The 20,889-nt window shown below is 54.1% G+C and overlaps 1 protein-coding gene across 22 annotated transcripts in view; it reads left to right on the top strand.

Annotated features, from left to right (window-relative positions):
• Ncor2 (nuclear receptor corepressor 2) overlaps positions 1 to 20,889 on the top strand; it is a 160,137-nt gene that overhangs the window by 91,357 nt on the left and 47,891 nt on the right. For 15 of the 22 annotated variants that reach the window (XM_055606472.1, XM_055606479.1, XM_055606473.1 and 12 more), the window contains 6 exons: positions 2,063 to 2,117; positions 4,051 to 4,149; positions 14,516 to 14,667; positions 15,597 to 15,769; positions 15,943 to 16,041; positions 17,683 to 17,745. In XM_055606472.1, the coding sequence (XP_055462447.1) occupies positions 2,063 to 2,117; positions 4,051 to 4,149; positions 14,516 to 14,667; positions 15,597 to 15,769; positions 15,943 to 16,041; positions 17,683 to 17,745 (641 nt within the window). The remainder of the gene's footprint in view (positions 1 to 2,062; positions 2,118 to 4,050; positions 4,150 to 14,515; positions 14,668 to 15,596; positions 15,770 to 15,942; positions 16,042 to 17,682; positions 17,746 to 20,889) is intronic. The other 7 variants (XM_055606493.1, XM_055606487.1, XM_055606482.1 and 4 more) reach the window with 2 other exon arrangements.

The raw sequence follows: 20,889 nt of genomic DNA, 5'->3' as shown, positions 1-20,889 counted from the left end.
GTCAGGGACTCTTGTCCTTCATCTCTTTGTGGCTTGTGTCTGGGACTCCTATTCTCTCTGTGGTTTACAGTCTGACTCAAGACAGTGGTCCTGAGTGGCTGAGGCCCTGTGTGTCCAGATCCCCTGATGGCCTGCTATTTTAGTAGATGAATACTTTGGGATGGCTGAACCTTCCTGGGGAGTCTTGTTGCTCTTTAGGCCTGGTCATTTACTATCAACTCCATAGCTAACAAAGCTGGTGACCAGGCAGCAGACCTCTGCAGGCGTAACCTCTGTCCGCGCAAGACGCAGCCACATATGTGGGTCCGTGAAGGGTCACGCCTCTCTGGAGGGCTCACTTGGCAAGATGCTGACGGCTTCCTTGAGACTGACCTGAGAGTAACATGCGCATCGCAGTGCTCTGTCACTCACCAGCTGCATGGTCCTGCCCAAGCCAGCCTCAGTTTCCCCCTGTGTAAAATGGGCATAGCCATATTGTACTCTTCTTGTGGCCATGGCAGGGCATCCCAACATAGTCTGGGCTCTTGTGGGAACTGGCCTGGTACTGCTGGCAGCCATTTCTGCCCCTAGGAGCTCCTAGGAGCCCCAACACTTAGCCCAGGACATCCTGTGCCTTATGTGAAAGGGTGGTGATTTGCATAAGACTGACCAGTCCCCATGTTCATCTCAGGTTTCTTAGGGGACACTAACTTGGGGACGCCAAATATGGTTTGCACAGGTCCAGGTGGTACATGTGTGTGTATGCACACATGAGTGTGTGCTCATGTATGTGAATCTTTTGTTGGCTGGTTATTTGTTTTGGTTTTGGTAGTGTGTGCTTGTCTCTTGAGGACAGGTTACTTCTGAGCCTTGTATTTATTATTTTTCTTTCTTTTCTTTTCCTTTTTTTTTTTTTTAAGTTTTCAGATGAGGTCACTAAATTGCCCTGTTTGGTTTGAAACTCACTGAAGCCCAGGCTGGCTGTCCATTTGCCCCCTGAGTTGCTGGGTTATAAGTTGTACCTGTCTCCAGCGAACTGTGGTGGGAGAGGGACAAGTGCCCCGAAGTGTTTCAACTTTGATTCCTGGTGTCCTGAGGCCCATCACTGCCCCAGGGAAATCCTATAGAAGGGATGGGGCAGGACAAGAGTGGTAGGTGCCCTAGGCTTGCCTGCCACCTGGGTGGGCGGGGCCCTGGCAGGCTAGCCCACCATTCTACTGCCTCGCCAGCTCTGCTTCCTTGGGAAGAGCTGAGAGGCCCTTCCGGATTCCCCAGTGTCTGGCGGGGAGAGCGGGAGGGGCCTCTGGCCTACTTCCCAGCCACCTGGAGGCCAGGCGAGGCAGCCCAACACAGGCTGAGTTCTGGTGGGAACTGGCCCAGTACTGCTGCTAGCCATTTCTGCCTGGGAGATACTGGGGTGGTGGCAGGTTGTCGGAGACGAGGGACAGGCCCAGTGACGCCACCCAACACCCTTGGGGTGTAAGCAGGCCATGACCCTATCCCCGCCTCCACGGCTGCCTGGCCCTGACATTTCAGCTGGCTGGCTTTCCCAGTAATGCTCAGGCTTCGCAGGAAGCTAGTGGCTTGGCGCCAGTTCCCGCCACCCCCTGCAGCTCCAGCCACTTTTGGCTTTTCCTGGGCATCCGAGGCTCTGCTCCAGCACTCAGAGGCCTTATCACCCGGCTTGTCCAACCTCGTCCAGGCAGGCTTGGCGTAGGCCAGGCTGGGCTGGGCCGGGTCAGACCCAACTTCTCAGACTCAGCTGGGGGGAGAGAAACAAAAGCAGATCTTGGAGGGGGGGACCCAATGGCAAGCTGAATGCCGTGTCCTCATTTTTCCTGGAAGCCTGCGGCAAGACAAACAAATGTATTTTCAAAGGCATTACAGCCAGTGAGTCACTCAGAGGAACGCCCTGGACCCTGGTCCCTGCCCCGCAGCCCTTCCCACGCCCTGAAGATCTGCTAGTGGGGCGGCGCCCGCCAAGCCAGGCTGGGGTGGCAAGCACCCGGGCACTCTCAGCTCTTGGCTGTTTTGTGGGTCCTCCCTCGGCCTGGCCTCAGCGCCTGTCTTTCTCTTCCCCCAGGTTCATGCAGCACCCCAAGAACTTTGGCCTGATTGCCTCATTCCTGGAGAGAAAGGTGAGTGCCCATCTCTGGCTGGCAGTGCTGGCCACTAAACCAGCTTGCCATCTACTGTCCAGAACCAGTGTCTGGGCTGGGTGGAATGTGTGCCCCTCCTCTGTCTCCCTGGCCAGCTCCATCTTTTTTCCTGCCTCCGCCTCCTTCCTCAGGGGCAAAGCCAGGCAGGCCCCACCCAGGATAGGGAGGAGCCTCGGGCTTCAGGCCCAGGCTGCCCAGGAAAGCTGTGAGGCCTGGCATCACATAGCCTTTTGCCCAGCACACTGGGGTGGGGGCCAGTTCTGAGAGTTTCGCCACGTTCCAACTGAGGCCTTGTGGCCAGGTGTGGCCTGAATCCAGGACCGAGTGTGGAGTAACCTCCTGGGTTCCTGTCATGGGTATTGTGGGCTTTCTATCAACTCTAGATACCACTTCCGGTATATGCCTCACATGTCTCTACCATTCTGAACAAACCTTCATGCAGAATTGATGCTCGAATCCTGCCTGACCCACAAGCCTGACCCTGGAGCTCTCTGTTCTGGCCCTGCCTCCTGTTGGCAAGGAGTCACATTGTCCTCAGGGGCCCGTTAACTGGCCTTTACTCACATACTAGGCTAGCCAAAAGTGCACGGACACCCCTTGGCGGACATGTGGCAGCATTGGCTGTGTACTGGAGTTGATTCTGTAGGCCCACCCAGCACCTTGAACTACCATGGCCCACCCTGGAGGGCTACGATTTGTGTTTAGTTCCTCAGTAGTGGGCTGTCTAATCCAGTTGGCCCCCTGCCCCGCATCCCAGGTATGTTGTCAGCTGGTAGGAGGTGGGACATGGCATCCAGACAGCCATTTTCAAAGATAATGATCATTCCTAACAGCTATCCTGTGGGCTGATACGTTCTGGAGAGATGGGACCCTCTGGGATCTGGTACCTGAAGAACCAGTGCTGGGAACCAGCCTTATAAATAGCCTACCTGTTTGCTGATGCATCCCACTGGTTGGGGGAGACTCAAGAGTCCTAGGTTAAGGCGAGGGCTCTGTAGAGCCAGGGTGGCTCTGAAATTGGAGGTTGAGCAAGGCTGTGGGGGAGGGAGCAGGATGGGAGTCTAAGGGGACCAGGCACTCAGAGAGGGCCTAGATGAGGCTGATCAGAGCTTCTAGAACATATGGTGCCTGCTAAGGCCAGTGCCAGGCAGAGAGATAGTGAGGTCAACATCTAATTCAGACTCAGGGCAGATGCCCATTGCTAGGCCAAGAAAAAGTGTTAGCACCTACCTGGCCTGACTGACACATGATTTCTCTGGTGGGTCATGGGTTTGAGTGACGGTTGGCTTTGGGGAACTCTGGGGCTACAGTGTCTCTTCATGCACACTTCAGGGGTATGCTGATGTATAGGCAGCTGGGGTCTGTCCCACCCCACAGTCCTCATGGTCCCTGGCATGACAGGAATGAACATTGTAGGCACAGTTGCTACAGCAGGTATACACTGAAGCTTCTTGCCCTTGATGTCTAAATCCTAGGAGAGGTTGTTCAGGACCCTGGGTGTCAGGGAAGGAGCACAGAGTCATGTGTAGCAAAGGCGGGGTTTGCATAGCTCGAAGTACCTGAGGCTTTGTTCTTCATGGCAGCTGAGCTGTTGTGATGACATCACTGTCACCTACAGTTGCAAGGACAGGACCTATGTTGATAGCCTGTGACTCTCCATGCCAGGCTTTGTCCTGTGTGTTTCTCATTTAGAGTAACCACTTGATTAGCATGATTAGTTTCTGCATGGCACATAGAAGTTAGCATGCCACACATAAGTTATTTGGGATTCAGAGAGGTTAGGTACCTTGGCAAGGGCTATCCGGCTTATCGGAGAAGGAACTAGGATTTGAACTCCAGCCTCTGGCTCTTGCCTCCTACTCTGAATTCTCTTGCCCTGTACACTTCTCAGCATCTTCTCTCTGTCCCACAGACAGTGGCGGAGTGTGTCCTCTATTACTACCTGACCAAGAAGAATGAAAACTACAAGAGCTTGGTGAGGCGGAGTTACCGGCGCCGTGGCAAGAGTCAGGTAAGAGGTGGTTTGTGGTGGTTGGCTTCGGGGACTGGGCCCCTACACTCAAGGGACACTTGCTGGGTGGTCAGTGTCTCTTGTGATTGCTATCATAAAGTTCCACCATTACCATTCCTTTTGTGGCATCTGACTTGAAGAGGGTGTTGTTGGTAGCCCAGGGCTGGCCAGTCCATAGTCCTTATGGTTATAAGGCTACATTTGAGGGCTGGAGAGATGTCCCAGCAGTTAGAGCACCAGCTGCTCTTACAGAGGACCCACGTTTGATTCCCAGTACCTACATGGTGGCTCTAACCATCTGTAACTTCAGTCCCAGGGGATCTGATGTCCTCCTCTGTTCTCCATGGGTATCAGGCACACACATGATAGAGAGACATACATGCAGGAAAAAAAAAAAAACAAAACACCCATGCACAGAAGATTTTAAAGTAGGGAACGTCAAAGACAAGACTGTCTAGGACTATCTGTGGTATCAGAAAACTCGCAACTCTGCTCCTTCTTTAATGGAGATTTGAGAGGAGAAATAGCCAGTGGTCACCATGCTTATTTCATGGAGCCTTGGTGTCTAGAGTGAGCCTAGAGGGCTAGCAGCTGGCAGCTTGTAGTTCTCTTTTCCATCTGCTGTGTAAATAAAACTTTATTGGTACACAGCTGTTACTGCATAGCCTGCAGCCTAGGTATCACTGCCTACCTTCAGGAAGACGTTAAGTGAATAAAGGCAATACATCAGGCCTTCGTACCCAACAGCCAAGGATTCTGGGAGTGTGGCATTTAGAAGGTGGAGAGAGAGAGAGGTTATATGCTGTCCATCATCCTCTGCCAAATTGGCAAACGTCAGGCCCCATTGCATACTGGGCTAAGACCATCATGCACAGAGACTACTGTCCCACAAAACAGCTGTTTTCCAGTCACTTAAGCAGAATGCAGGTTTGGAGGCCAGTCTGCTGAGACAAATGAAACACCCCAGTAAAAATGCCTGACAGGTTGGTACAGTGCCCGCGGTGTAAGCAGGAGAGCCAAGGCTCAATCCCTAAAACCCACACAAAAAGCTGAGGGCACGGTAGTGCGCACTTATAATCCCAGTGGAAGAGAGGTGGAAACGGGAGGATCCTGTGGCTTGCTGGCCAGCCAACCCACCTAATCAAGAAGCTGTGGGCCCTAGAGAGAGACCCAGTCTCAAAATACAAGATGATGGCTCCCAAGAAACAACACCTGGGTTGACCTCTAGCCTCCATTTACATGTGCACACAGAGATGGAAACACACCTGTGTGTACAAGCTCAGTGAAACACCCAGGACTGCGTCTCTGTTCACCTCCAGCTTGAAGGATGGCGGGATTTGGTCTGTACCTGTGGTTTCCAGCTCATTTTGTGTGCCAACATCGGGCTGGCCTGTCCATGTTGCTGACAGATGTGTGACTCACAGCACTGTGGCACGGAGCAGTGGGCATGTTAGAAGTTTTCCTGGGGCATTCAGGAATTTTCTTGACTGACAGACAAAAGGTCAGTTAGACACCAAGGGGAAAGCGTGGTGAGGTTGGAAGGCACTGGGGCTATGCAGATGTGGGGCCCTGTTTAAATCACCCGGGCATGGTTGTGCACACTTTTAATCCTAGCACTGGGGAGGCAGAGGCAGGTGGATCTCTTAAGTTTGAGGCAGTTTGGTGTACAGAGCGAGTTCCAGGACAGCCAGGGCTACAAAGAGACACCGTCTCTCTCTTTCTCCAAATCTCCTTAGCCAGCCTTATAGAGAAGTGGAGGGGATGCTGCTGCCTGCCCTGGTGGTGCTGGTGACGATGGGGTGGCGGTGGTGATGCTACATTGATAATGGTGGTGGTAATACTAACAATAATGTTGGTGTTGATGGTGGTAGCAGTGAGTGTCTTAGTCACTTTTCGGTTGCTGTGATAAAACACCATTGCCAGGGCACCTCACAGCAGAACGAGCTTACTTGGGCTTCCCATTCTGGAGGGATCAGGGTCCATCGTGGTAAGGAGGCATGGCGGCAAATGACAGGGGTGGCAACAGGAGCAGGGAATTGAGGGGTCACATCTGGAACCACAAGCTTCAAGCAGAGAGAACAAACTAGGGGTGGCAGGTAGCTTTAAACCTCCCAAGCTCACGCCTGCTGACATACTTCCTCCAACAGGGCCCTACCCCATAAGCCTCCCAAAACAGTGCCACCACCTGAGAGCCAAGCATTCAGATGCTTGAGAATCTAGGGAACTTGTCCTTTAAGCTACCACAGCGATGGTGGTGATTTTGGTGATGATGAAGGTGACAACTGTAGTAGCCATAGTGACAGTGGCTCGTTGCCACATTGCTACTTTTGCATGCATTTGAACATAAAGCAGCTTAAGGGAGAGGTCTTTGGTGACTCCCTTTCTACTTAGAGAGCCGGGGACCTAGCTAGCTAAAGGGACATCCACAGGGTCAGACTCACTCCCTTGGCTGTGGGATCTAAGGGAATTCGGTGGTAGGGCCAGCCTGTGATCCCTGCTAAGCTGTAGGGTGAGGCTCACAGGAGGCTCTGCTGCCGGGCTCTGGACTGGAGGGGCCGTGTTCTGGGCTCTGCACTGTGGTAAGATGTGCCTTGAAGCAGGGCCGAGGGTGAGAAGCTGCTACCATCCGAGGGTGTCCTTTGAGCCAGAGCCCCACCCAGGGTGGCTGTGTCCCCATGCTGCTGCTGCCTCTCATCCCTGTTCCCACATGTGCCTTGAGGATCTGCTAGTGCCACCTCTCTGTTTGTCTCTTTGGTCTCCTCCTCATGCTGTTCCTCATCCTCTACTCATTCCCTGCCCCAGGGTGGCCCATTTGTGGATGCTGTGGTTCCTGTGGCTCCTGACCACACTGTTGGTTAGGAAAGCCACAAAGGCCATTCTGCTTCTCCTGGGCACAGCAGGTGCCACTCAGAGGCCTCCTGAGAGGCGCCTTTTCAGTGGATAGATGTGCGTGTTCATGGGGCATGTCTTGGGCGCTTGCATGCTGGGATTGGAGAACTAACTTTATAGGGGAGTCCATGTGCTATGGCTCACAAAGACGGGGAATTCCAGCAAAATATCCCAACTCTCAGACCCCCTAGAGATACCAAGGTAGATACCAGGTGGGACTTCCCAGGTTGTTCTCCCCAAGCCTTGCATCCTGAGCTGGCTGCCTCCTTCTATAGCTCAGAGACTGGGGGCCTCCCCTACTCTCTCCATTCTGCCTTGGTGGGATAGAACCAAGTGAGGAGGGGAGGCAGGGAGGTGACCCTAGGGACACCTGGGCATTTAGCACCCAGTCTCCCTCTGAACACATCAGGATGGGTATCGGTGGAGATGTGAATTCCCAGGTTTACCCTCTCTGGTGGCTAGCATGTCCAGTCAGAGTCTCTCTGGTTCTTCAGAACCTGCTGTCAGTGAGTGACCTCAAGAACCTCAGTCCTAGGGAGCAGGGTGGTGGGAGGGGAAGGGAGCCTCGGGCACCCTTAAGGACCTTTTCTGGAATGTCCCTAAGCAGACTGAGGTGGCTAAGGACAGGGCGTCAAGTATTACCTGCAGGGCAATCTGGACAGGTGTCTTGGAGGTATCTATCGTATGTGATGTGTCAGTGTCTCCTCCACCTGCCCTGAGGCATCCAGACTGCCTGGACCTTGGTTAGCCAGCTCTTCCCTGCCTGTCCCCCAACTGCCCTGTGTCAGAGTGCTTGTTCAGTGGTCACATTAAAACAAACAAACAAACCTGCAGAGGTTATAAGGTCCTCTTGAAAGTCATTGGGTATCAGTGGTGGCCACTAGTGTCCCATCTCAGCTTTAAGCCCACCTGGCTAAGAAAGAGTGAGGCTTTCCCTGCCCTCAGCTGCCCATGGGTGAGGAGCATAGCTGGCTGTTTGGAATGGTAGTCTAACCTTGTTGCTTAGCTAACAGGGCAGCTCCCATTCCAGAAGCTTCTCTGGCTTCTGCCTAGGGTGAGGCGAAAACTGGGGATGGTGATCTCCTCACGCTGTTCTTGGGAGTGGGGTCAGGACCATGTTCTGGCACCTCTCGCCAGGCCGACCCATTGGCTAATGGACCTGTGGAAAATCACAGGCTGTGGTGCCACACACTGTGATCTCCCAAGAGAGTGCCACGGTGCCATGCCATATCCTAAGCACAGAGCCTCTAGATGCTGGCCATGGCCAGAGGGCAGATGCTGTGGCCCTCCTGGTGGTGGCGAGGGACCTGCGACTGAGCAGGTGTGTCCCTAAGAGGAGGCTAGGTCTCCTGAAGCATTTTCCTGCAGCAACAGGACATGAGCAGGAAAAGTCTGTGCTGGACACATGACCTCTGCGATGTGGGGGGAAGTTGGTGGCAGAGGCGCTTTGTCCTCACTGATGTCAGCACTCACATCCTGGCCCATGGTGTTCTGTCAGCTGCCCCTCTGACCCCCGTCTCATCATTCTTCCTGGCCTCAACACACATGCTGCTTGCTCTCACTGCTATCATGCATGGCTTCCGCACTGGCCTCTCTTCCTTTTTTTTTTTCCGTCTGTCCCTGTCTCCTCTCCTCTGTCTCTGCCACGTGTCTGTCTGTTTGTCTGTGCCTCTGTGACCCTGCAGCACCTTTTTTTTTTTTTTTTTATCATCCCTGTCTCACCTTCTCATACACCTTCCCTCTCTGTTTGTCTTTCTGTCTTCCTGGTTGTCTTTGTCCCCATCTCACTTCTTCATCCACCTTCCCTTCCTCACCCTATCACTCTCTTCTGGTTGCTTGCCAAGGGGCAGATGACCTTATTCCCATGCTGGGCCCAGGCTGCCTGACCAGGAGGCTGTCTCAACACCAGACAGCCTTGAGCAGTGTACGGTTGGCACTCTTCCCCTGAGGACCAGCCAGCTTCCCCTTGCCCGTGAGGTCACCAGAGGCCGATGGCCGGAGCCTGTGTGTTAGACCAAGCCACAGTGCCCTGTAGGCCATTTGGATGTTGGTCACCAGTGAGGGTATGTGCTTGCATCTCAGACCTTAGGAGGGCGCTTCCAGCCTAGGGTCTGATGCCTCTTGGGTCCACACTGGTGGACTAGCTAGCTGTTTTACTGAGGGTGCTCTGGGCAAGGAAGACCTATGTCAATGAAGGCCCAGCTGAGCAGGCATCCCTGGTTTCCTGCCCGGCTCCATGCTGATTAGGGAATCTGCTTAGGAGCCCTCCTCCAAATCCTTGGTCTGTTAGACATGCTCCATGGGACCCTGTTCAGGGCTGGCATCAGGGAGCCCAGAAGGCAGGAGAGGCTGTAACATATGAATAGAGCAAGCTGGGTTACTTCTGTGGGAAGTGAGAAAGGTTCAAGACGGTTGCTTGGGCCAGGACACACACACCACAGGAGGCCCAGCTGCCCAAACTGCCCATATTGGAGGTGGGAAGCGGAGGTGCTGCTTGGACATGGTCCATCACTCTGCTAGGACAGCCATCACCCTGGTGCTCTTAAAGAGCTAGCTATTGCTTACCAGATCAGTAGCTCTGGGAGCCGCCCATCAGGGAAGGCCCTGCTGCTCAAGTTTGAATATATTTGGATGACTTCACTGTGAACAAGACAAATGAGGTCCCTGGACAGCCACTTGGAGTGGAGGATAGCCGAAGTCCCGGCAGCTATGTGAACAAGAGTAGCTTTTAGGGATCTGACCCCAAGGGCAGCAGGTACCCAAGGCCAGACTTGGGCAATAAGAAGGAACTGGTCAGACAAAGGTCACAGTGGGTATAAAGGCCCAAGGATGGGACCCTCCAGTGCCTTTTTGTGAAGGCAAGAGGGGAGTGGGACTAGTTACCATATGGAGGTCAGTCCAGCATGGATGTCCCATGTGTGGAGAGGACCACAAATTTTATTCAGGTGTTCTGATGGCAGGGCAGAATCCTGCTTAGGAGGCGTATGATGGGGGGGGGGGGGCGGGGGGCGCGCACGCCTGTGCACTATGTCTGTTGTCCTGTTTAGGAGGTGTGTGTGTTTACGTGTGCTCTGTGTCTATTGTGTGAGTATGCACAGGTTGGCAGGTGTCCCTGTGTTTCTCTTTTATTTCCTTGAGGCAGGGTCTGTCGCTGAACCTGGAGCTAAGCAGGTGGCCAGCAAAGCCCAGTGATCCAGTTCCCTCCCCCATTGCACGGGGCTTACAGGCACATACAGCTCTGTGCAGCGTTTGATGTCAGTACTGGGATCTGAACTCGGGTCCTTATGCTTAGGTAGCAAGCACCTTTGCCCACTGTCTCAGTTAGGGTCTCTGTGGCTGTCATAGACATCATGACCAGAAGCAACTTGGAGAGAAACAGATTTATTTCCTCTTCCAGTTCCACAGCACAGTCCATTTTGAGGGAAGTCAGGACGGGAACCTGGTGCAGGAACTGAACCAGAGGCCGTGGAGGAACACTGCTTACTGGCTTGCTCTCCATGGCTTCTTTAGCCTGCCTCTTCTCTTCTCTCCCCCACACCCTCGTCTCCTGGCTGTCCTTGGCTCTTCTTTGTAGACCAGGCTGACCTCAAACTCAGCTGCCTGCCTTTGCCTCCCGAGTCCTGGGATTACAGAAGTGCGCCGCTGTGCCCAGCTTTAGTCTGCTTTCTTATAGCACCCAGGACCCCCAGTCCAGGAAGTCACTGCTCAGACAGCGGCTTCGGCCCTTCCATAGCATCATCAACCTAGAAAATGTGCTGCAGGCCGTTCTGATGGGGACATTTTCTCAGCTGAGAGTCTCTCAACCTAAACGATTCTAGCTTGTGTCAAGTTCACACAGAACTAGCTGGCACACCCATCCAGTCCCACCCCCAGCCCCCAGTTGAGGATTTAAAATGAGGTTGAGGGTGCAGCTTAGGGGTACAGCACTTGGCTAGCTAGTGCCAAGGCCCAGGGCTTCATCCCAAGGTCTGTGGTTAAATAAGTAGACAAGCCTGGTCCACTGTGAACGAACTCCTGGGCACATGTCCCATGGTGCTTTGTGGAAATGTCTCCATAATACGGCAACACAGGAAAGCTTGAGCAGGAAGCTCTGGGAGCCACCGTAGAGTGTACAAATGCCCCTTCCACCATATGCATTCTTAACTCCTGCAGGCCTCAGAGGGCCGTTCAGGCACACACCAAATCCTGCTCATGTTCCATCCTTCAAGCAGTGGGAATGACCTCACATTGTAGGCTGGCTGGACCAGGGGTACCGCACAGCTGGACCTTAGAGGCACCATGTGACTCAGCCCCGGATGTCTGTTCAAAAGCTGATCTCTGGCCTTGTGTGGTGATGCACGCCTTTAAGTCCTAGCACCCAGGAGACAGAGGCAGGAAGATTTCTTTGAGTTCAAGGCCAGCCTAGACTACATAGCAAGTTCCAGGCTAACCAGGGCTACATAGTGAGGCCCTACCTGAAAACAGCAACGACAAAACTCTGGTCTCAAACCAACCACAAAGCATGTGTTCTGTTAATGACAGGGTGGTCGTGCTTCATGGTTAGCCCTTGCTATTCCACAAACTCGGGTAGCTTCAGTATACCTCTGCTGAGCCTACATCCCTTGTTAGGTGTCCTGGGAAAGGATGGATGGGGTGCCCAGACAAGTGTGAGGGGTCCATCACCAGCTGCAGAGACTGTTCTTCCTCTGCTCTGATCCCTGGCCCCATTTCCCACCACTCATCCAATCTCTCGCATCCCCTTTTCTACACAGGGGACTCATTTGCTGGGGCGTTCGGTTCATCGGTCCTTCGTAGTGTAGTAGTACAGTGTTTGTTGGATGAGTGAGTGCGTGTGTCAGTCAGTGTGTACGGCATGCAGTAACAGTATGGCTATGAACTGTCAGGTTCTCCTATATTTAAGTTAGGGATGGAATCCGGGGGCTCCCCAATGCCTTGATCTTGACCACCACAAACCCCTGAAAATCTAGTGCAGAGGCTGGGTCCTGTGAGGCCCACTTCCTCACTCAGGAGTCTCAGTGACTCATGGCAGGGTTGTTTGTGCCTCTGAAGGCCTTACCTTTGACCTCCCTCAAAACACTTCAGTCCTGACGGAATCAGCTTCAGAACTTGATCTGTAGGATTGACTCCACACCTCGGGGGTAGGGGGTAGGGGAGGGCTTGGTGCCCCTTATAGACAAGAGTTTGTTTAGGGTAGGAATGAAGTGAGTGCCACAGTTCCACTAACCTGGAGGAACCCGAAATCCCCAAGGTCGTGGTGGAGGTCTCATCTGGCTGCAGGCTCTGCTAGGAAATGCTGTGTGACTTTAGAAGGGTTGCTTTACCTCTCTGTGTGTCTTGTTTTCATCTGTGGAGCAGTATAATATCAGGGTTGTTGGGAAGAGCAGGGAGGCTACGGTGTGGTGTGACATAATTGTTCTCTACTGACATCTGTCCTTCTTACTGTTGTTTTCTGAAAAATGGGTCCTAGCAGATTCGAACAGATACCTGCAGTGCCCTGTAGGTCCTTTCAGGATGCCCACAGCGCTGTGATCTGGGGTTGGGGGACATACACGGTTACCCTGACCATAACTGTTGAGTTGTCACTTATATTACATGCTTGGGAGTCATGGGATGGTGGCCGTCCATGGGCATGAGGGCATTCTGATTCTGCTTCTCCTGGATGTCCAAGCTGGAGCTGAGGAGTCCGGGGGCATCCCTCGGCTGTGTGATACAGACACCTGAAGTTTTCTCTCACACTGGTCTGAGGACCCAAGCAGCAGACTTGAGAGGGGCCAGGTGACCTTATGGAGCCTCTGGGTCACCTATAGTCAACCTACAGCCGAACTCAGCCCCACTGCTTGCTTTTGTAAATAAAGCTTTATTGGCATATGACCATTCCCATTTGTTCACATAGTGCAGAACCAAGCCACATGCCTTGGAACCTACAGGTTGCGCGCCCTGACGTCCTTCTCTTCAGCTTTAGATAAGAACGTGCCAGCTAGTCTGTAAACTTGGGAATTCACTGGGACAACCTGGAACTTTACTTTTGTTTGTATGGTTTCATTTGAGACAGGGTCTCACTATGTAGCCCTGGCTGGCCTTTTTAATTTGCTGCCGTCCTTCTGGGTCTCCCTGCCAGGTGTTGGGGTTACAGGTGTGTCCCACTGCTTGTGACTAAGCTGAGACATTGAAAATATTGATGCTGCCTCCAGCCAGGGATCATGGTGGTCTTGGTGCAATTGGGGTCTGGCAGCCTTTGGGCACCAGAAGCCACAGAGCTGCCCACAAAGCCATGGCAAACCTGAGATTCCTGGGCATGGCTGGCCAGCACTACCAGCCAGGCTTGCAGGCCCTGTGATTTGCCAACCTCAAGCAGCTGGTCAAAGGACCCAGCACCCCTTTTAAGTCTCCCAGGAGCCAGTAGGGGCCAAGCACATGGCTTCATTCAGGCCAAAGTGAGTATCAGGCCAGGGGAGCCTGCCCTCTGCTGTTGCCCTTATCTGTAGGGAGTAGGGACACCATATGTTCTGTGCAACGGGCAGCAAGGGCTGAGTCCTTGGTTCCAGCACCCCATCCCAGCCCCTCCATATGGGGGTGGGAGCTGAGTGTCTTGGATACCGTGCCCCTGCACGGGTGAGCTCAGGGCAGATGTGCTGACAGCTGTGAAGTATGAGCTAAGCAGCAGGAATTCCTCCTGTATCCCTTTCCATCTCCTTGAGTTCAGACCCCCAGTTTCCATGGCTCACCTTGGGCACATGAAGAGGGGACACTGTTGACCTGACAGGAAACCCATTCTGTGTCAGCTTCAAGGTCCTCTGTCTGCTGGGATGAGGCTTTGCCCCTGGGCTGTACGGAGGGTTAGGATCTGTTAGACTGGCTGGCAGACATCTGGTACCCAGCTGAGGAGCCAGCAGCCACACGTGGCTGCTTCTGGGCAGGATGGCTGCCCTGGCCCCTCCCTTTAGAGATCATGAGGTTCTTGGTAGTGGGGAGAGTGACCTGAGAATCCAGAGGAGACAGAAGTGTTGTCTCCAGAGCCCACAATGACTCTACAAGTCAGACTTTTGCTCTGTGTACCGGTATGCCATGATGTCGCTGTCTGTCTCCTGTGTAGCCTAAGCCTATAAAAGACAAGGCTGTAGAGCCATGGTGGACCACTGTTCTCCTGCCAGGAAGCAATAATGGGGGAAAGAGGGCTGCATCACTGCCCCTACATACACACATTTTTTGTTGGTGTGCCTGCCTGCGCTCTGCCTATTCCCTTTCCCCACCCCACCCCCCGGGCCTTCTACAGGAGTTACTCCTCCAGGCTCAATGGAGAAGGCAGGAATTGAACCCCGGTGCCCAAGTGTAGTGCTTTTTCACACTTCCCTCTGACTCCAACGGCTCCCACCTGGCTGGGTTCCCAGCTGCCCCAGCCTCCACGTTCACCGTCTCTCCCTTCCCCAGCTTCACCTGTCTTCCTTTTTCCCTCCTGCCTCTGCTCCCTGGGCTGTAGCAGCAACAGCAGCAGCAACAGCAACAGCAGCAGCAGCAGCAGCAGCAGCAGATGGCACGGAGCAGCCAAGAGGAAAAGGAGGAGAAGGAGAAGGAGGCCGACAAGGAGGAGGAGAAGCAGGATGTGGACCATGAGAAAGAAGAGCTCAGCAAGTAAGGCCTTGCAGCTGCTCAGCTCACACCTGGGCCCTGGGGAGCCGAGCCTGGCGCCAGTTTGGAGCCCCAGTCAGTTCTCCCAGGCCTTTCCTCCCGGAAGCCTCAGCCCCTCCTCCGTCCATCCCCCGCCCTCTCCGCAGCCCCCCCAGAGACCGAGGAGACCGATTGCTCATTTGAGCCCTGCTCCTGCACTCATAAATCCAGACAGCCACTTTGGCACTCAGCCTTGCCTCCCCTCCAAGGCCCCTGAGGTCCATGAGGGAGAATGGGCTGAAGAGCCTCGGGAGGGCTACATGGTTGCAAGCATCCGGCAGCCCTCACTTTCATAGTCACCCCTATCAGCACCCGACAGCTCCAAGCCAGTGGGAGAAGGTGGAGGAGCTGCAGGTGCCTGTGATGGGCCCCGTGCACACCAGAGCCTCCCCCTTCCCCGTCTCCACGGCTCCAGCCAGCATCTTTCAGGAAGATGAATGGGCGACAGAGGCAATAAATCTGCCCCAGTTGCTTCTCAGAAGCTAGTTCCCCACGTCATGTTCACTCCCATAGCTAACCTGGGCTGCGATTCTCCAGGCATGCAGTCCTGGGTACCCTGAGCAGATTACTCTGTAAAGAGCCAGAATTAAGTCTTCTGTGGCTAGTCAAAGGGCTGCAGAGAGTCTCGAAGGCCTCCAGCAGGGTTCCCTGTTTGGTGTATGGTTGGTGGTACCAGTGAACAACACTTTGAGTTCCCACTGGTGACCGGAGGAGCTCCCATTACCCCCCCCCCCCCCGTAGGGATCTGCCTACCCATAGTGCCTGCCGTCTTTGGCCCAGCAGCACCTCTTCCCTTTCTCCAGCTCTGATAGAGTGACCCAAAGGTCTCTTCCAGTTGTCTTGGGGTTTCCAGCCCAAGCTGATCCATCCTGGTCTCCCTTCCATAACTGCAGGGAGAAGACTGATGACACTTCTGGGGAGGACAATGATGAGAAAGAGGCTGTGGCCTCCAAAGGCCGCAAAACTGCCAACAGCCAAGGCCGCCGCAAAGGCCGCATCACCCGCTCCATGGCCAACGAGGCCAACCACGAGGAGGCTGCCACCTTGCAGCAGAGTTCGGAGCTGGGTGAGCAGGGTCTGGGGACTGGGAGGGACTGGGACACAGAGAGATTGGTTCCTGCCAGGATTCCCATGAAGCTGGAGCAAACTGCCTGTAGCTTGAGGGCCTGGCTCTCTGTGGTGGGGGTTCAGATCGAAATGCCTACTGAGCTCACCCAGGGCATTCTCTCTCTGCCTCAGCGTCTGCACGTGCACAGAGAGAAACTACACCTGACAAGAATATAAGAGATTCCAGGAGCCTAGAACCTGGACGCGGGCGGAGCTCAGGACTGGGAAAAGGCAATAACACCCACCCCTCCCCCACCCAGCCCCTGTTTGTTGTATTGAAATCAGAAGAATGAGCCATGTGGCCCTCTCTTTGGGGTGGTGATGAGCTGGGTGAAGTTACTGTTAAGAGGACAGTTTGTGGGTGGCGCCTGCACCTTTGTGGGTCTTGGTTTCCCTTTATGTTGTAGAGGGGCTTTCTTGGGCCTCCACTTGGTAGAAAGAGGACCGATAGGGTGAGGTGAACTGCAGCTCTAGTCACTCATCCTGTGCTGCAGATGTTGGCTGCCTGGGGCTCTTCCCGGGGAAGAGTGATGTGAGACCTGTTCTGTTTCTCACAGACCCTGCTAGGGGCTCCCTGGATCTGCACTAGGCCCTCATTCCTCTTGGGAGTGGCTTGGGCTTTTACTCATGGGTTGCTTTACTTTACTGGGGCCGTGTGGAATCACAGGTATAATTGGAACTCAGCCCCAATGACCATGGACCCTACCTGGCTCTGGTCATGTGTCAGCTGCCACTTGGTGCCAGTATGCCCGAGGGTCTGTGAGAAGCTTTGAGGCACACCTAGTGGAGGACAGTCCTCTAGCCCGAAGGGTAGAAAACACACCCAGGGCTTCCCTCAGTGCTCCAGAATCTTCTACCCAGGGCTTGCAAAGCCTCCCTTAGGGCTACCCTTGGAAAGACAGGGGATCCTGGGAGATCTGGGAGACAACCAGGGCTCAGCAGCAGGAATGGGCATGACACTATCTCTTCCCTCCCTACCTTCAGCTCCTTGCTGCCCTCGCTGTCCCTTAGTTTGAATAGACCATACTGTGCCTGGCACAGTTCCCAACTCCCCCCTGTCAGGGGCTCATAGCTGGGTTCTGGGCAGGCTACCTGGGATGCTGCTGGAGAATAGTGCATAGTTCAAGCCTCTGACCAACCTACGCCTGGCTATATCCTTTCTGAGGGGCTTTGGACAAGCTGGGGAGGCTATGACAGTCACCAGCACAAGAAGAGTCCCAGCCATGGTGATGTCACTTATGGGACATGGGCAAATGCAAAGGAGCTGTTTTGACCGTCATGGTTGGAGAAGGGCTGTGAGCATCTAGAGCAGTGGTTCTCAACTTCCTAACACCACAGCCCTTTAATTCAGTTTCTCAGGTCGTGGTGACCCCCCCACATGAAGAGTTTTCGTTGCTGTTTCATAACTATTTTCGTTGCTGTTATGAATCGTAACGCAAACATCTGACATGCAGGCTCTTTGATATGACCCCTCAGGCTGAGAAGCACTGGTCCAGAGGGTAGCATCTGAGGAGGTGAAACGGCCTGCTCCTCACAGTGGGGCCCCTGTCTACCTGCCCATCATCCCTCCTTCACACTTGTGATCATGTTCCCCAGGCAGGCTACCCCTTGCTAGCAGAGTGCGTGTGGAGCCAGGTGTTGTAGCTCAGTCCCTAGCCACCTCAGTTTTCTTGTCTGTAGATTGAGATAGCAGGTCCTCACAGCATAGTGGGCTGTGGGGCTACATGGAGAGCAAGGGCACCGCCGTGCACAGCACCCACCTGTCCGGCACTGTGGTACAGGGTAGCTGGGATTAAGCCTCCGCTGGCTCAGAGCAGACTGTAGGGAAATTACGCTGAGGGACTGTTACCAATTGCCCTGTCTCCCTTTCAGCTTCCATGGAGATGAATGAGAGTTCTCGATGGACTGAGGAGGAGATGGAGACAGCGAAGAAAGGTAAGGTGCCATGATGCTGTGCAATATGCTTGAGTTTGTCCCAGGTACTGGGATGTCTTGCAAAGTTGCTGGTGCATCCGGCCTGGAGTTGGACTCTTCAGAGCCTTAGTGGACCTGCCAGAGAATGGGTTAGTTCTGCGAGTGGTGTGCTGTACCTGAAGTCATGATAGCTCAGTAGCCTGTGGGTTGAGTGCATAAGTGGCTAGTGCCACTGGCCTGAGAGGACAGTGGACAAGGTGCCTGGTGGAGTCACAGCTCCCTGGCCATCGAGGCAGGCCACTGTGTTGGAACTATAGGACTTCTTGTCTTCACACAAGTATGTGGCTCTTCTATGGGGTCTCAGAGGTCCCCAGGCTTGGGTGCATGTTTGGGTGCGTGTCTACATCACGAGGCCAAGACTGAATTTTCAAAATAGGGAGTCGCCGGGAGTTGCCGGCTGTTGGTGACCTTGTGACATTCGACATGACAGGCTGGGCTAGGCCATTACACCCTCTGAGATTGACATTTCTTACCACATCCTGCTGATGAGACAGGACCCCTAACCCTGGCACCTCTCTGAGCCCTAACAGTAGAACCTGACCTTTGGGGCATGCCTCCTGGGGTCCTGGTAGCCCTGGTGACATTATCATAACCTCTCTTGAAACCACATTCAGCATGGCTGAGGCTTCACTTTCCAGCTTGGTGACCTAGCTCTGAGACTCAGTTTTCCCATCCCTAAGATAGGAGTGCCATTCATGCCTGGCTGTAAGGAGTTAAAGCCAGGCATTAGGGGGCCTCAGGACAGACGGCTTTCACCAAGGGTCCCAGAGCCAGCAGCTGTGAACATGCTGTGTCCCTGCCTCCCCAGCGCACTCACTCTCTGAAAGACACAAAGCCACCTGCTGCTGTGAGTGTGGGGCACTGCATTTGGTTCCTGCCTTAGTTGCCACCTCTTTTGCCATGATTCTTCTCTGAGATGTAGCTGTAGCTCCAATCCCTGCCCACTGTCATGGAGGAGGAGCTGAGGCTGAAGGTCTCCCAAAGCTCCAGAGGTGAAAACACTGAGGATCGGGAGCGAGCCCTGTCCTCTTGTCCCTCGTCCCTCACACCCTGCCCCGAGGCTGTGTCCAGGCTGTGACGTGCATGGTAGGAACCAGTGGCTTTGATTAAGAGTGCTCGCACACCTGTCATTTTGCTCCTCAGACCTGTTCCTCCCCACTCTCGTGGGGTTTGCTGAGGGTCTAATGGGTCCGGCAGGAATGTCCCAAACCTCCTGGGGAGCAGCCAGCAACCTGGAGGGTACTCTGACTGCTCCCCATCCTCCTTCTGGCCTGTGCCCTCCTTCACCTAAGGGTAGGCCTAGCCTGGGGGCTGTACCATCGCTCAGAAAGGACAGTGGGGCAGTTGTCTGCAGGGCTCCGTGGTTGTGTCTCTAGCCAGCTGGGTGTGGTGTGCACTCATCCCAGAGGGCCTGTGTTGTCAGTTTGATGGGTTTTTTTTTTTTTTTGTGCGTGCGTCTACATCGTGGTTTGTGGTATGAATTCTAAAGAGTCTTTATGTAATGGTTCGATTCCTATGGTTTAATCGCCTCAAAGTATGTATAACGGACTTGACCACTGAAAAGTACTGGGCCTGGTGGCACATGCCTGTCATTCCAGCACATGGGAGGCAGAGGCAGGAGGACCATGAGTTTATTCTCACCCTCACTTAGGTAGCACAGGGGATGCCAACATGGACTGCATGAGACCCTGTCTCAAACAACCAAACAAAAAATGCCACCACCTACATTTTCCCACAATGGTGCGCTACAATTTTCCACGCCCTAGATGGAAATCCCGTACCCATTATCAGTACCTCCTGCCCATCAGTCTAAGGGCGAGGCAGCACTAATGGACTTCCGGTCTGTGGCTAGAAGTCATTTCGTCCTGACACTTACAGGAAAGATTCCTGCCGCTGTAGTCCTTATGCCTGGCTGCACTCCCTTTGAGCTGTGTTCAGGGTTCACGTACCTGTGAAGGATGCAGAGCTACATGAAACAACACAGAGTGCAGGCCCCCTACCCCCCACTTTCTTCCCTGTGGGCTTACCTGGTGACAGAGTGGTGGGTTGTCCCCACTTTGGACTGTGCGTGCTTCTGTGGGCATCATGTGACTCCTTTGCTTTTACTCACATGTGGGTCCTCCCATCTCAGCATACCAGCTGTGCAATTACTCATGGGAAGTGGCCACCTTTTCCCATATCCTGAAGTGCTTGCAGCCTCTCAAGTGTTCTCATGCTGTCACCAGCGGCACTGCCTGACACCAGGAGGCTGCTTCCCCCCCCCCCCCTGTTTTGGAAGGCAGATCAGGAGGTGGGAGGGGGTGGGATGACTCACCAGCTGGGATGGGTTGCCCCATGCCACTGTCTCAAGGTTAGGGCCTACAGGGAGGGCTGGGAGCTCATCTCCAGTGATCCCAGGGCCCATGTGCACCGGCCCTGCTCAGTGACATTTGAAATAGCGTTGTGAGCGCCGGCGCGGGTTGCTGCTGTGAATTACAGCAATCTGGACAATTATGCCTGCTCACAGTGGCTGCTGATGGCTGTTCCGGAGGCGGGGGTGGGGAGGCAGGTGCGTACAGCCCTTGGTAGCTCCTTTTCCACTGCCTGTGGGGGTGAGAGGCTAAGAATGTTCCAGGGCACCCTGCTGAGAGAGTGCTGACAACTCAGAGAGGAAAATGACCCGAGCCAAGCTGTGTCCCAGGCAGATGGTACTCACCCATTCTTGGCCCAGTGTGGGGTAGGATCCTACAGTGAACCAGGCCCTCAGGGAACCCAGGCAGGTAAGCAGCCAGGTGTTCCCAGAGCCACTGGAGCATCCTCTGTAGCCCAGCTGTGAAGGACAGCTGCAGGAGAGCCCAGCCCCACCCCAAGAGAAACCTCGTTGGATTTCCTGTGTATGTGACCTCAGACCAGTCACTTTCTTCATCTGTATACTAGTCACTGACTGCAGCGCAATAGGAAAATTTTCTCTCCCTAGCTCAGGAGATGAGAGGTGCAAAGTTGAAGTGTGGGCAGGGCCATATTTCTTTCAAGGCTCCAGGCAAGGCGCTGGCACCCACATCCCACCTCAGGTGGTGTCCTCACATTGCTAGCCTCCATCCTCTCATGACCTTGCCATGCCTCCTC

This window comes from Psammomys obesus, unplaced genomic scaffold (assembly GCF_907164565.1).
Source record: "Psammomys obesus unplaced genomic scaffold, mPsaObe1.curated_primary_1811, whole genome shotgun sequence".
NCBI lineage: Eukaryota > Metazoa > Chordata > Mammalia > Rodentia > Muridae > Psammomys > Psammomys obesus.
Note: the sequence above shows the minus strand (reverse complement) of the source record. Positions and strands in the feature narration are given on the sequence as shown.